We start from the raw sequence: 16,187 nt of genomic DNA on the forward strand, positions 1-16,187 counted from the left end.
TTTCACGCATGTGTTGTTTGTTTTGACGCGAATTATTAATTATTTCAATTTATTTATTTTTACATGAAATAAAATCTCTTTCAAAATAATACGCATATAATATTTCATTGCCATCAATCCACATTAATGTACGTTGGATCGAAAAACAATTAAAAAAATTGTTTCTTCAAACTTTTGAAAATTTAATTCGAAAATCAAAACTGATATGTGAATCTGCTATTTAAGCCGCGAGAATTCTAACGACATATTCACCATTAAAACCAACAGTGGAATGCTTCGTATACTGATACATGTGTTTGGTTGGAACTCGGTTGACCGAAGCGCCATCTGAAGAGCCGATGGCGAATTCGTGATGTCTGTATGTTATACTTCAGTATGACGTTTGACAGAACGGAGAGTTTACTTGATTGTATTTTCATTAGCCTTAAATTATCTAGGTGGTGTTTGCGCTCAATATCAGTTGTCAAATTCAAAGTGAATAGGAGCGTTGATTAAAACCAAGAATTAAAAAATCATGAAAATAAAAAAAAACAGGACACACGCACAATGAGTTTTATATATATAGATATTGGAGTTTCCATAATTTAAAAAAAAACACAAAATGTTAGATTCAAAATAGAAACTGGTTCGTGGCAGAATTGTTTTTTTTTTTTTTAATTTTTCGGACCATACTGAGAAAACGCTTGCGTTCGAACAGAAAACTACACTGAAACAGAAGTCGATTTGACATTAGCTGTCAAACCAGCAAGATGAACAAGTGCGTTTGTAAAGTGAGCTCGTTCACTCCGTGTCAGCAGGTTTTGAACGAATTTCATTTTGCAAATGATGTTGTTGTTAGTGTAATGATACCCCCGCGGTGTAATGATTCATTGTTAAAAATAATTAGCGTCAAAAACTGTTAATAGAGTATAGAAATTTAAAAAAATGTTTAAAATCGAAGAAATGCTTGAAAAGTTGTGAATCTCGTTACGTTTCCAATTGGAATTGCGATTGTTTTTCTTTGTAGTTTGATTTGTACTGTAGAAATGTATTAATTAATTGATTAAATGGATACACAAGTTAATCAAAATATTATGGTTTTGTTTTAGGTTTTTTCATTTCGAAGTCCCGGTTTCATCAGAAAATAGATTAAATCCTTGTGCACTGTTAATGGCAATGGAAAATATTTTACTACTTATTTACATACCATTACATACAAACAAAGAAATACAATAATTTTCATGAGAAAAATATATATTGTGTTTTATTCGGAATAACGCCATAAACAACCTAAAAAAAGTTTTTATTTTTTTGTTGTAAAAAGAATTCTCTCTCTTTCTTTCAGAAGAAAAAAAAACTCATGAAACAAAACGTAATAATAAATAGAAGCGAATCATAAATGTGAGTTGTGAGTATCGTATCAGTTAATTTAAAGAATGGGAAACAAACCCCAGTGATCAAAATACATATCTCCATTGCCATGGATGAGCTAAAAATATCAAATACATACTAATTCACTATTAAATATGCACTTTATTGGATTGATGTGACCGCTTCAACGAGCAGATGAGCCACCAGAAACTCCTTTTATTCTTCATGCTCGCTCGCTCAATCATTCGCTCATGCTATTTCACAATGTGAGGTGACAATAGCGAAAGATTTGAACTTTAATCTCAGAACGAAACATACATTTCACTAATTGTTATGATGCATATGTGTGCTGGGATAGGTACACCACAATGATCTCCCTTTCTCTCTCTCTATTGATTGTAATATTGAGTATATGCATATCAACCGAATCGGTTCATAGAATTAACACATAGCATTGTATTCATTCATATATGGGACGTAGCGTCAGAAATACAAGGAATATTTAGGTCAATTCAACGGTTATCTTCGTCTTTTTACACCATTTCATCCATGTTTTTCTTCTTAATATCGTTGGTTTATAGCGCCTTGCGAATGCGATGATTTCGTTTCGTTGAGCATCGATGTTATTCAAAACTGATCTTATTCAACGTTTTGTTCATATCCATCCATTACCGATACAATAGTATTTTTTAATTTCACAATGCTCGTATTGAAGTCGCCCATAATGTTTAAACTTTGAAAGAGCAATTGAACAAAGCAAGTAAACAATCCATATTTTTTTGTTTATTCTCTTATCATCAGTTGTCATTTTTTGTTGCTTGACATTTGCTATAACGAATTGAATTCTATATAATTTTGTTGGGGAAAAATCGTCTGAAAAAGGCATAAACTGACGAAAACCGATGAATGAATTATGAAAATGACGTGAGCAATGAGCATAACCATAACCATCACCCCATTGACTTCCATTAGCATATGATTTTTTCATTACTTTTCATTAGCCTGATATATATTTAATTAACTTTTTAAAAATTCATTACTTGCTTTTTCCCCTCATATGATCAGCAGCAGCTCAGGCAAATCCAACGCTGCAAACCATTTACGAGCAAGTGAATAAAACAATCGAAAAATGGATGAAGATTTTGTATCATCACAATGACGTTACCATGTGTAATGTTGCCAACCCTCCATTGTGACTGTCTTCAAATATTGTACAACAGACATAAAGGCGAGCTCGTATCTTCTGCCGTACCCTCTCTGCTAAGTTTAAATCATTGATAGCAACAGAATCAACCCTCAATTTAGTTAATACCTTGATTAATATTCGTGGTTGTTTCTCCTACACAAACAGCATCGTTAGATTTCAGCGATTGTTATCCGAATTTGCTATTGTTTCCATTATTAAATGTTGATACATTCACAGTCGTAGTCAACTAATAGAGAGAAAATTCTCATAGCGTCCAAACATTGCTCATTTTATTGACTAGACTATGTTATTCTCTTTAATAATGGAAAGTTCCATTAACGGATGACCTTTTGTTTGATATTTATAGTCTACATCCTATTAATTACACTATGATTCTCTGTAATTATTCGACTAGAAGACTTTATCCTGATTTTGTAAATCAACGTTCACTTCACGCATTTTCGCATCAATACTATTTCATTACAAGTACTTAACTTTTGCTCGATTTCTTCGGCCCAGTTTGCCCATCGATTTCTTAGAAAACTGCTTGAATATTTCATCGTTTACGTTTTTTTCTTCAGTAGTACTATTGCCAAAGCGAGTGCTGCTAGTGTATCTTTCATATACAGCTCTGACTTGTTGCCCATATCATTCACAAACGATATCAAGGGAATGATTTACAATCAAGTCAAACTCATTTGAAATTAAGCAAAATATTATTTAATTTATGAATCATATACAGAAAAAGAAGATGTTTTCCAATCGAGCCATCATTCCAACAGCACCGATTGAGTGTTAAAAACTCGTCAGTTCAACATTCGACAAATTTTTTTTCTTTGTTGGGTCCGACTGTCATTATACTCTCGCGCAAACGATTCCACAGAAATACATCGTCTGCGGTTGTTTCAACGGGTTGATGTAGTGTCGTTGTGTGAGAATAGCAAGCATCCAAATTAAAACGAACACAATCAAAGGAGATCGATTTTCAATCATCGACGTACAATCTACGTCGTACATACGTTACATAGTTCTGTTTGGTTTAGTGATGTAGGTTTGTGTATACACATAGAATGTCCACTAGTATGAAATTATCGTTATGTTTCCTTTCGTTCTGCTCCGCAAATTTAAGAGAAACGACATAATTCGACGGTGTTTTCAAACAACACCAAAAGCATCACACCACTCTAAAACGACACTTCATCCAGCGCACATAGGCAAACGGCAACGGCATTTTTGACCACATTTCTATAAGACTTTGTACTATTTTGAACACGAAAAAAGTTAGTTTTTTTGAATTGCATTTCTTTGTATTCAATCGAGCCGATAGAAACATTTTGAAAACCACGTGAGATTTTTATGAAAGAATTTTGTGCGTGATTTCTTGGCGAACAACAAATTTCAATTTATTCTGAATAACAAGGTAAGTTAAGATGACTGTCTCAATCGTTTTCAAATGAGTGTAGTTTTTCTGGCAAATAAATTTGATAGCATCATAAATTCAGATTTTAGTAAAATAGAGGAAAAACTGAAAATATCAAATATAGTGCAAACAAGTTTATGTTTTATTCACATTCGTAACTCAGTCGTATTATTTGCGCGCAAAATGATGACATAACCATAAACTGATGATTCGGCATATTCTTTAAATCTTAGTAACATTTTATTCACGCATTTTTTTTTGTTCGATTTTTCTACATAAAACTCGTGAAATGTGTAACTGAATTCTATTCAGAATTTTTTGGTCGCTATTTTCTGGATTTGAAAAATTAATATTATCTTCTGACCACAAAGATTGTGTTACAAACACAGTGCTCTGACGCTAGCAAAAAATGCCATAATCGAATATGGCTATGATTTTAAGTAGGATTTTTATTCAGTGGAAAGTGAAGCACATCTCATTTAATCCGTTATTTTTTTGTTTTCATTTCAGTCACAGCGAAAATGGAAAAACTTGCAAAATCACCAGAAGCCGTTCGTATGTTTGTTGACCAGATTTTGAAACTTTATGACGATGAAAAGGCCGGGCAAAATTTGATTGCACTGCTCGACAAATTTCAAGCGAACAACAATGAATTGCTCAGAGCAATTCCGAATTTTGAAGTTGCATACACGATTGGGTAATTCGAATTTTTCTACTTATTTCATGTGGATCATGAAGCGAGCCTGAACATATGTTATTACTTTCTTTTCACACAATTCTAGCGAGGTCCAATCCAAAGCCGAACAACTATTGAATATCGAGGCAAATTTGCGGTTGATGTTAGAAGAAATGGCTGAAGAAAGGAAGGATTGAAAGTGAAAAAGATACGAGAGATTTTGCAAATGTTAATTTTAATTAAATGAATAGAAAATGAAGAGAAAGGAAGTGCATCGATTAATATACGATTAGAATACCTATTTATCATAAATTGTAACTGCAGAACATCAGACGAAATTACTTCATTTTGAAATAAAAAAAAATTAAATTTAACCGGATATTGGTTTCAGTTGTCGTTGTTTTAAAGGAAATAGTACGAGTACCTCATTTGTCGCAATATACGCAACTCTTTTCAGTCAAAAATACATATATTTTTCTTTCCAGAAATACATGTTCATGTGATCAAGGTCTGTCCATCATTTTCTTGGTTTCCAAAGCAAATAAATTTACAGTTGATCAATATTTTTTTTTTCAATAACAAATTGGTTGTTGGACTTTTGGCTAAATTTCACAATTGGCACATAAAACGTGTATTCAATTTTACTCAGCTATCTTTTGTTAAATCTCAATTGAAGCAGAAAGAAAATTCGAATTCAATTTATTTCCTGTTCATTTTGTTATCGACTAGCACGCCTTTGAATGCATATTTGAGATTTAAAAGAATAGATCAGTTGGATTATGACTAATTCACTGGTTAATTTCATTTGAAAACCACTCAGTGATGCACGTTCAAATAGAGGCTATTAAAAATTAACTTAAATTGAACGATGCGAGCGCCCCCAATTTCAAAGGGCACATCAATGTAATTTTCAATTTCAAATTGGAACTAAACAGCGCGGCAATTCAAAATGTGACGAAATGTACTGTCACCAGCCGCCCTATGTGCACGTTACCAGAATTTTAGCTGGTACACAGCACATTTCACCAGTTGCGACTTCGGTCATATATTCGTTGATGCGAGTATAGAGTGAGTACGGCTTACCAGTTAGAACGTGTGTACATGAGGCGCGAACTAAGACGACAATTCAGTTCGCAATAATTCGACAGTGAAATGTGCTGTGTACAAGCCGATCAACTGGTGAAGTACGTCGCTGAGCATCACGCTTTTTGCACAGATAAAGAAGTGTTGCTGTTGACTGCACTATTTGGTAACAGTTGGTAATGCATGTAAAAACCTATGAATATTTAATTTTGCCCATTAAAGAAATAACAAACTGCTCTTACCCTCTCATCATAAATAATAATTCTGAAACTCATAAACAATAACCCTTACCTTTTCTTGTCTCAAATCAAAGAACGTTCAACTTGAATATCTGACGGGATTTTTAATTCAAGAATTAGAATAAGTGAATTAATACAAACAGTAGAACTGGCTGCTAACAAATAGGGTGCGTATTATATACACTTTGCTGAAAATAGATACAAACCATATGTCAACCTTTTTTGAAGAAAACAATACAATATAATTTCGAATTTATTTGTCTTTAATAATTATGCGTGTTTGTGTGTAGAACGGAATATTTCCATAAAAAAGAGGATTAAATGGATAATAAATATGCTTAATCATATAACTTAACTACAAATGATTCGAAATTTTGATAGATTTTTTTGCAATTTAATTTTAATAACTGAGTCGTCAATGCAACTGTGCACCAAAATAAGGTGTTAGGTCGCTATTACGAGTGGAATTTGTTTGCGGATGTGCGGCTAAATCTAAATTACTTTGATAATCATTCACTTAGTTCGAATTTTGCTCTTTCGATATATATATATATATATATGTCTAAATAAATGTTTCATTGTGTTTACATCAAAAGTAACATTTGCTTTGAATTTACCAAATACATTAATCATGAATGGAAATTTTCTTGATCTGGAATGTTTCAAATATCAAATTGAAATCTCAGCGTATTTTATAAAAAAGTTATTAAAAAAACATGTTAACCTATAATCAAAGAAATTTTTGTTTAATTTTTTCTCATGATAATTTTCGAATTTTTTTCTCTCCTTCGACCAAATGAAATTAACTACAAAGCATTTGGAAGCGCCATAATTTGTAATTTATACTCATATCATAACTAAACTAAAAGCGAAAACTCCGCACATTTTATTTTTGTCAAATGACTGGATCAATCGTAGGAAAAATGAAATTTTTCTGCAACGAAAAACCATAATAGATTGTTTTTCTCTCTTCTTCTTCTTCTTCTTCTTCTTCTTCTTCTTTTGATTTAAAGCTAATTCCAAAATATATAAATTTTTATGTTCAAATTATTTGCCAGAAAAAAAATATTTTCATATTCTCTCATCTTTTATTGTATTCAACTAATCGTCTAGCTTAAATAGTGTTTCAGTAAAACCTAATTAAAATTGTAGCCTTAATTCGAACGGTGTTCAGCTGTTGAACGCCCCATTTTTATTAGTAACGATTTAAAAAATAAAACGATTTTAATTAATTAAATGAAATTCCCCAGTTAATAACCATCACCCAGATTGCACAAAAAACCCGATACTTTGTTTTGAGTTTCAATACTGATTGATGTCGAATCTGAATGAATGAATGGATCAACTATTCACTATTCAAATTATTTATTTTTGCCTGAAATTATGTTCGTTTTCTGTTTCCACTGTAATTTTTGTTTCGTTGTTTTGAGTTTATGTGTAAAATTTAGAATGCTAATGGACTTTGTCCAGATTTAATCACCAACAATTTTTCTCTCTCAATTCAAACATAATATATATAAATCCTGTGCGGATTTTCTCTTTTTGTTCAGTTTTGTATATAGAAAAAATAATCTTTGTAAAATGTAGTAATTTTCTTCGCATCATTCGTTAGAACGAATCAATCAGTTTACCAGTCGTTTTGATCTCCTTTTCAATTTTTCTTTAAAACAGTATGTATAAATGTTTACGTTGTTTGTTTTATTCTTAAAATGAGATATAAAAAAAATCAAGGAATTGTTCCAATGTTATATGATTCCTTAAGGATTTCGTTATTTTTTTTTTTTAGGTAGAAAAGTAAGAGTTATAGATTTTCGATATTAATTATTTTTCATCACTTTTTTGTTGTTGTTGTTACAAAAGTTCATTTTCAAAAAAAGTGTGTGAAAAATTCATTTGTTATTTGTTTGAATTTTACTCGTTTCTAAAATATGCATATCAGTTCTTTTCAATTAATAAATTATCTTCTTCTTTTTTATATTTGACGTGCTTTTGTTTCACTTGATCCAAAGAATGTGAGCAAATAATCTTCTTTCTTCTTCTTCTTCTTCTTTCGTTTGAATTATTATACCACAATGAATGGAATGAATGTTTTGAGCTATATAATATTAAATATTAAAGAATCCTTAACGACAAAAAAATATATTCAAAAAATTAATTTGCTGTGCTGTAAAAATGAGCCGAGTTTTCATTTGAAAAAAAAAAGAAGAAAGAAATGAAATGAAATGGAAATCTTATTGAATTTCGATGAGTATAAAAGTATGTGTGTAACAAAAAATAAGATATGATCCAGCGATCTGATTGATTTTGTTTTGATTTTATCCAATATTGATTATAAGTTCGTTGATGGAAAAGTTGACCTTGGCCGAATGCGTGAGTTTTTAGTTGTGAACTGGCATCGGCAATTGACCCAATAAATTGTTGGCAAACGTTGAGTTCGTGAACTTGAAATGACGTTTGTCGTAGAATTTCAACAGAGCCGGCGAATACGGGTGGTTGGTTTTCAAATGTAAGTAATGAACTTCTGGCTCGTTGGTTGTGTGACCGCATTCCTCGCAAACATACATCTGGAAAAGCAAAAAAAAAAATCGATTCGTTCAGTACTCAAGCCGTTGGAAAACTCAAGCCGTTTCATTGTCAAAGGAGAATGCGAAAAACGAAGAAAATGGATCGATATTTACCTTTGTGCGACGCTCTTTGTATGCATACTGATGTTGCACGCCATGCACTTTGAGACAGTGCGATTCCAAGGAGCAACGCTGTGTGAATGATTTCTCGCACAAGTTGCACTTGTATGGCCGAACGCCAGTGTGTGTTCGCGTGTGTCGTTTCAAATCGAATGTGTCATTGAATCCTTTGCCGCAGAAGGTACATAAATAGCGCTTGATATCCGAGTGACATTTCATGTGTCGGTTGAGTAACCGCTGCAAACCAAACGCTTTGGAACATTGCCGACATTGGAATTTATTCTCGTCGTTTGGCCCATTGTTTTCGGTTGCTGGCTTTTTCTCCTCTTCACTCGTTCGGAGGCGATGATTTTGAACACTGTCGACGGCTAATGGATTCTTGAAACCATGACCACCATTTACAAATTCCAGCTGCACTTCTGGTGGCAATCCCAACTAAAGAGGAGATAAAATGAAATTTAAAATCAATTGTTGTAATAAGCACAACAATAAAATTGAAATAGGCGAAAAAAAACGTGACCATAGACTGTGCAAGGAAGCATACGAATTGGATCTGCAATTACTTTGAAGAATGCAAATACATGAAATGCGTGCATTCTTCATGGCATTTGGCAGTTGACGATTGCCTCGGAAAAGTGATAGAAATGTAAAATCAATTGGATATCGATCGTACATAAGCAATACATTTTTCGAGAGAGATGACAAAAAAGAAATCTCAACGCTCCAATTTTTCAGATTCTTACCCGTCTTTTGGTTTCGTTCGCAACCATTTCATTGACTGGCCCACTTACACTTTGAATGATGGGTTTGGCATCGGGAGCCTCAACCGAACCGGGTGACGGTAATGACATATTGCTGTGCGAATCCATGTCGTAGCTAATCGATAACTGCTCTTGATGGTGTGGATGTCCTTGATGATTGGCTTGAATTGGCTGCGGATGGGCTTGATGCTGTTGATGGAACATCTGTTGAATGTCACGGCTCTGTTGATACGGCGGCGGTTGATTTTGTTCATGGAATCGACTATGACCGTTCGGTAGATTGAATTGGCCGCGATCGTAGTTGCGATTGAGCACAATGTCTGGGAATGATTCCAGACAATTGTTTTCATTGTTGTTCACCGATACTGAGTCGGGTGTGAGTGAGGGAGTCGATGAGATTTCCAAATCATTGCCAGAACTGGATTGGTCATCGTTTGGCAAGCGCTGTAAAAATGAGCTCAAATCGACGGCATCAGTTAAACTGTCAAGGAGTGCATGTTCGGCCGGTGATGAGAATGTTAGCGTTGCTGTGAATTGCAATGGATCCACATTGCCATTGTTCATTTCTCCCATCATGCCATCGTTGACATCGTACGGATAGTTTTGATTCGACGACATCATGTTTTGATTGATATTATTCATCGCATCGTCATCGATTTCATCTTTCAGAACAAGGCCATAGGCGGCATTGTGTAGCATCGAAAACTGTTTGACTGCATTGGGTGGCGTCGGTTCGGATGAATAATTGTTGCCTGAATGCTCCTGAGTCGTATCACAGTCCATGTTCATGTTCGATGCCATCAATGTGTTGTAGCCATTTTGGGCCAGAAAACTGGCGTTTGCCGCATTGTATGCGTTAATTCCACCGTTGCCGCTCTTAAGACTTTCATAAAATGGCGGCAATGAGCCGGTCGGTGGGCTATTTGGACCGTAATTTGAGCGATTTTCACGATTGTCTCGGCCACCATTTCCATCGTTGCCACCATTCAAACTTCCACCGACACCACCACTATTTCCACTCAAACCACTTCCACCGTAGTTGAGGCCGCCGCCATTGCTACTGCCACCATTTGAACTCTGTTGACCCTGGTTTGAACCGCTTTGGCCGTTTGATCGTCCGTGTCCGGCTGCTGCTGACATTATCTTCGGATCACCCTGTGAATTCCATATGGAGTAAATCGGTCGCGAAATTATTGCACTTGTCCGCTTAATTAAACGATATTTCATCTCCTTCTCATCGACTAAATCGTCTTTTCGCTTTGGAATGTGATAATCAATCGGTTGATCTTGTTCGGGCTCCGAATGTGTTGTATGCTCAACAATTGCTTTCGGCAATTTGATTTCTGTGTCTTTTTTGTTGCTTCGGCTGTGTGCCGAAATCAATTTGGATGCACTTTCTGTGGACGATGGTGTGCGTTTGATCACCGAACAACGAACAACTGGTTCAGGCGATGGTGATCGTGACGGTTTCGGTTTTGTTTTCAAATTAATTATTTCTTCTGTGGGCAATGTTTCTTTTTCTTTGATTAATTTCGGTGGATTGCGCTCTTTGTCGGATTTGTTTGAAGCGCTGGGATACGATTTGCGTTGAGCTTGTGTCAAAACGTGACCAATTGCACCGTATGGAATTCCACCGCCCAAAATGGACGAAATGAAACGAGCAGGTCGCTCTGGATCTATTGACTGCTTTTCAGTGGAGCGTCGAAGCGACGCCAAAAACGATGATGTACTCGAACGTTCTGTCTGGTTTTCACCGAATATATCACGATCTGCGAATAAAAACACACGAAAAAAAAAAACACAAAATTATTAGCACAAACTCAAATTAAAAATCAAAACATAACAACGAATTTCCATTTACAATTATTTGAAACCATAAAAATGTCAAATTATGCCACAAATCGAACGGATTCTTTTTCTCGCCTTGAAATTCTATTTTGCACAAATTGAGCACATTGACTGAATTTTACACAGTAACTAACTGTCGCATCCGAACACTCAATGCGTTACCATACCGAAATCTCTGTGCGTTTGCATGTGGTGGTGAAATGAGAATATCGGAGCACGTAGTACAACAAGTGGCGTTGTTCGACACTGACCAACAATGGTGACAGAAAATGATATGACAAGCAAACAAGAGCGCCACTGCCATGTGATCTGCATACCGTCCAAATGAGTGTGTTGTTGTTATTGTTCAACGAATGAAAATACACATGAGCACGAGAAAGAGTATTTACCGTTAGAAGAACTGGTGAAACATTTTACTTTTTCCATCAAAAATATTGACCACGGTTAATTATTCGCTTAAAATAATAAACGCATTTTCATAATATATATTCGAAATTGCTTTTCGGCAGATAAGCTAATTAACGCAGAGAATGAGACAAACCGCAGCAGCATCACCAAGCAATGCCGCACTCATTCAGTATGTGTTTATATTGCTTGCGACTAACGGACTTTTGCCAATTTGCTAGCAGTGGCTCTCTCAACAATCTGAAAGCCGTGCGACAAACACGATATAAAAATCTGCGCCAAATTTCCAAAGCAATTGATAGCAGTGTATGGTGATTATACTGAAATTGTGTATTTTATGATATTCTTTCAACATCGTTTACCGTCCATTTACTTTCCCAGATGTGACATATGATAGTCGTGAAATGGCATCGAATTTATAAAAGCAAACATAACAATCAAAATGAATGGCATAAATTGCTCTCTTTATGCTGGATTATTTCGATGCAATTAGCGCGATCGAGTCACTTTAAACTGATTGAATTTGAAAGGTAATTAAAGCAAGAGATGTGAGAATCGATTCAACGATCGTCGAAACAAGTTACACATAAAAAAATCACGATAACAGTTAGCCATTCGATGACGACATTCAATTCGGTCGAATTGTAAAAATTGAAACAAATCGAATGGCTATTTCTTAAAGGTTTTTTTTTTGCGGAAAATAAAATAAAAACGACAACAAAAGACGTCACAAACTTTGAGACAGCTAAACAAAAAACCGTTTTCGATTGATAAACACAGCACGATTCGGTTTGATTGTATGAAAATAAAAAGACGTTCCATTTTGGTTTCAATCTTGTCCAAGATGAAAAGTTTCATTTAATTTGTTTACAAATTTTCGGCATTCGTTTCATTAGTTGGGTCTCGGTTTGAAAATCACCAAAAACAACATCCAAAAACAATGCTCAAATTCTTTCGGAACGATGGAGACAGGCGTTGAGCTGATTAATGGAGCCATTGTGTGCAAACAACAAAACAAACATTCCCACAGGTGGATCTCGCTTGATTTGACTTAACTTTCACTGTGTGCGTTACGAGCTGCCGAAAAAGAGGCCCACAAAAAAATGAAGAGAAATAAAATGAATTTTCACCGTCGGATGCGTTTCATTTTCGATGCAGCATGCGGAACAAAACATGCCATGTTCACATATCAATTCATGTGTGTCATAAAAGAACAGCTAAAAAACGGTACGATATTTACAATATCTGTCTTCATCCACATGCTCTCAATAATCTTTTGTTCAGCAAGTGCTAACGAGTTCGTGAAGTTTTAGTGGAAACAAAAAAGCAACAAACCAAAGATAACAATTAAATGTTTTACCTTCTCCTTAACATTCGTATGCTTGTATGGTGAGTTGGTGAGACCGTTTACGCAAGTAATTGACTGCAGCCAAATAATGTTTATCCAAATGAAGCGATTGCGATGTTTTATGGTGCAATTGGCAATAAGCCAAATCGGAAAGCCACAACTTTGATGCATTTCTTTGCATTTTTATAGCTTCTCTTCCCTGATGCGAAAAGAAGATGAGAAGAGTGAAGATGCGGTGCCACCAATACAAAGCCGTACGAAAGAGACGATAACATGCACACGCTTTTCGTTTCGTTCGTGTCTTAACCTTCAAATGTCATAGCGACCTTTCCGTCGCACTCAATGCTCGTGTGTATGTGTGTGTTTAATGGATGATTTTGGCAAGTTGAATGCGTTTGACTCGCTGTGCGTGCTGTGTTCTCGTCTTCGTTTTGCTCGCAATTTCGTTGTGTCGTTGTCATCGTCCACACAGTACGGTACAACTTTGATATATATATTCGATTTAGTAGCTTCGTAGCGACGACGAAAATCTTGTTAGATTTGAACAATGTGATGTGAAAATCGTGAATCGATTAATTGAAATCGCATCTGTTTTTGGAGCACGATGTCAAAGAATAGCTTGAATCTGACCAAAATGAGTGATTTCCGATTATCTCAGATCGTCATTCATGACGATTTTTCTGAGTATGATCGGCACATGGTACTTCAAATGTTCAATTCAAACATCATCAGTTGAGCTATGCTCCATAATGATTTGGTCTTTTACAAGCAATACAATGAAAACTAAGTTTTTGCATTAGAAGCTAGAAAACAATGAACATCCAAAGTGGAAAGAATAAATCTTATGTATTCAATGTAGCAAACAGCATGAGCTCTTGTGCGTTCATGGCGCGTGGTGTGTTCTCTTTCTCTCTCTACGCTGCGAATCAGAATCCAAGCCAGAAGAGCATGGGCTGTGACGGACGTCATTGAAAAGTCGGTCACCGAAAATGATTCAATTTCTCTTTTTTTTTCCTCTTTATATATCGCCAGCAACTAGAAAATTATTGCATAATGTTCGTGTTTGTGTTGGTATGTTCACGTTCATTTGGCTGTCGTCTTTTTTCGAGTTCACATTATGCTATACTTTCTACTGGGCCAAAGCGTGTCGGTGCAACGGCACACCATCTATTACACCGCGGAAACGACGACGACGATGACGATGATGAACGAAACCAAAACTTTCACTACGATGGCCTTGGCTTCAAATTAGAAATAAAAAAAAAATTTCTCTTACAATCGGCGCATTTCTCTCTCTCTCTCTCTTTGTTGTTCATTTCTCTCTGCCGTTCGACATTACGGTTTTTCAACTATTACGCTAGATTTGGAATGCTATTACAATTACGAAATCGATTCTTCTTCTCTTCTTCTTCTCTTCTATTCATTCATTCTCTTTGAGGCGAATCGAAATACTTGACAATTTACATAGCGGAAATTTCGATTGAGAAATGCTGCATTTAATTCAACGAAAGTAATTAGAATGTTTTGCCATGACACCGAAATTCCATAAAATTAATCATATCGTGGTCGATTGTCCGAACCAGTTTGGCATTAGACAAACAGTACAGTATTTACCACATCGTTTACCTGCGACTCAATGGATAAATTTATTTGAAAAATGGCAATAGCACGCTAATTACCGAGCTGATAAATGCAAACATTTGTCTTATTCGTTCATCCGTTCATTGGGCTGCGTACACTCATACACACACACACACATAATCCAACGGGGTGTTTGGAATTCGAAATACGAATCGATTCGTTGTTTTGCTTTGGCTAAATGTGTGAATCGTTTCTTTGCATAAATCAGGTTTGAGTACAAATAATCGCGGTTATTGTGTATCCGAAGGAACGTTATTTGCTCAGTGTGCTGCGGCCTTTTTGTCAAAAAAAAACACACACACACACATAACAAAGCAGAAAAAACAAGCGACTTGAAATAGCGCTCAGGTTTTTGCAGCAGGTCGGCTTTTGTGTACGCGTAATGAGACAATATTTGCTTGTTTAATCACAACTGAATGGTTTGTCAGTGTCGGCCGTTTGAGTCATGTCAAACAAAAGGTTGGACTGTGTGTTTTTTTATGTACCAAAGGCTCATATTGATTGCTTTGCAAATGGTGCAATTGGTTTTAACACTTAAATAAAAGAAACGAAGAAATTTTTCGGGCCGACTTCGAAATTACAGCATTCGATTGTCTTGAAAAATATACATCTATATTTGGTTTATGATAGTGTCTATATAATTTATAGTAGGGACGGCGAAGAGACACATACACGTTCACACTCAACGAATTCGTGTCCTGTTGAATGCGATTGGAATGCGCTTTTGACTGAGATGCGATTAAGATAAAATCACGTTTTGCCCGCAAAGTCAAAAGGACTGTAAAACACAACCGATCATAAGATGCTATATTTATGTGCCTTCAACGCGAAACCGAACCGAACCGAACGCTCATTCAATCCGTTCAGTTTGTTTTCTTTCTTCTTCCATATCTTCTGCTCTTCAAATACCTTTGTTGGCTTATTTCTCGATTCTCATCTTTACCAAGAGCTAGCGGCATCAATTTACTCGACCAAAGAAAACATATAAACAAGTATATGTGAAAAAGAAATAAAGCTAGCCAGAAATGTAGGCCCTCAACCAAGACGCAACACGAGGAGAAGAAGAAGAAGAAGGAGGAAAAAATCCGATCGGACGAAGAAAAGTAAATCGTGTGAGCGAGAGAGACCTAAAGCCAAAATACATATATTTTCAATTTAAATGCATGATAATGAAAGAATAGCCGCAATAATAGTTATAATTGACGATGCACGACCACGACGACGGCCAATCTTCTAACAGTGAAAACCGGTTTGTCGCGTATATCTCTTCTACTTTATTCGATGCTCTGTGTGATGGGTATTTCTTTTATCCCATTCTTTTTTTTCGGTGTGTATCTTTCGCTTTACTTTTTGGTATGGCACTTCATGTCGTTTTCCTATTCGATTTGATCTTTTCGTTTGGCCTATGCTCATTTCTTAAGATACGGGTTCGTTTTTTTGGAATTAGAAAAAATTTCTTTCATTCAATTTCGCTACGGCTGGCTGACAGTGTTTTTATTTCTCTCTCTCTCTCTCTCTCTCTCTCTCTCTCTCTCTCTCTCTCTCT

General features: G+C 35.5%; 1 protein-coding gene and 1 long non-coding RNA gene across 6 annotated transcripts in view; one reads left to right on the forward strand and one right to left on the reverse strand.

Moving 5' to 3' along the window:
* The first annotated feature begins 3,672 nt into the window (after window positions 1-3,672).
* Window positions 3,673-5,013, forward strand: LOC129569265 (uncharacterized). Its single transcript, XR_008688023.1, has 3 exons — window positions 3,673-3,956; window positions 4,467-4,653; window positions 4,739-5,013. It is a non-coding gene; the product is annotated as an uncharacterized LOC129569265 (long non-coding RNA).
* A 2,009-nt stretch (window positions 5,014-7,022) lies between these two features.
* The window catches only part of LOC129569266 (transcriptional regulator ovo), a 25,681-nt gene continuing 16,516 nt past the window's right edge, over window positions 7,023-16,187 (reverse strand). For 2 of the 5 annotated variants that reach the window (XM_055447951.1, XM_055447950.1), the window contains 3 exons: window positions 9,430-11,168; window positions 8,633-9,073; window positions 7,023-8,518 (listed from right to left, as the gene is read on the reverse strand). In XM_055447951.1, the coding sequence (XP_055303926.1) occupies window positions 8,333-8,518; window positions 8,633-9,073; window positions 9,430-11,168 (2,366 nt within the window). In that variant the 3' untranslated portion in view covers window positions 7,023-8,332. Of the gene's footprint in view, window positions 8,519-8,632; window positions 9,074-9,381; window positions 11,169-11,260; window positions 12,404-16,187 lie in introns of those variants that run through there. The other 3 variants (XM_055447953.1, XM_055447952.1, XM_055447948.1) reach the window with 3 other exon arrangements.

This window comes from Sitodiplosis mosellana, unplaced genomic scaffold, assembly GCF_009176505.1.
Source record: "Sitodiplosis mosellana isolate CC-2019 unplaced genomic scaffold, AAFC_SMos_1.0 Smas_scaffold_30, whole genome shotgun sequence".
Classification (NCBI taxonomy): domain Eukaryota; kingdom Metazoa; phylum Arthropoda; class Insecta; order Diptera; family Cecidomyiidae; genus Sitodiplosis; species Sitodiplosis mosellana.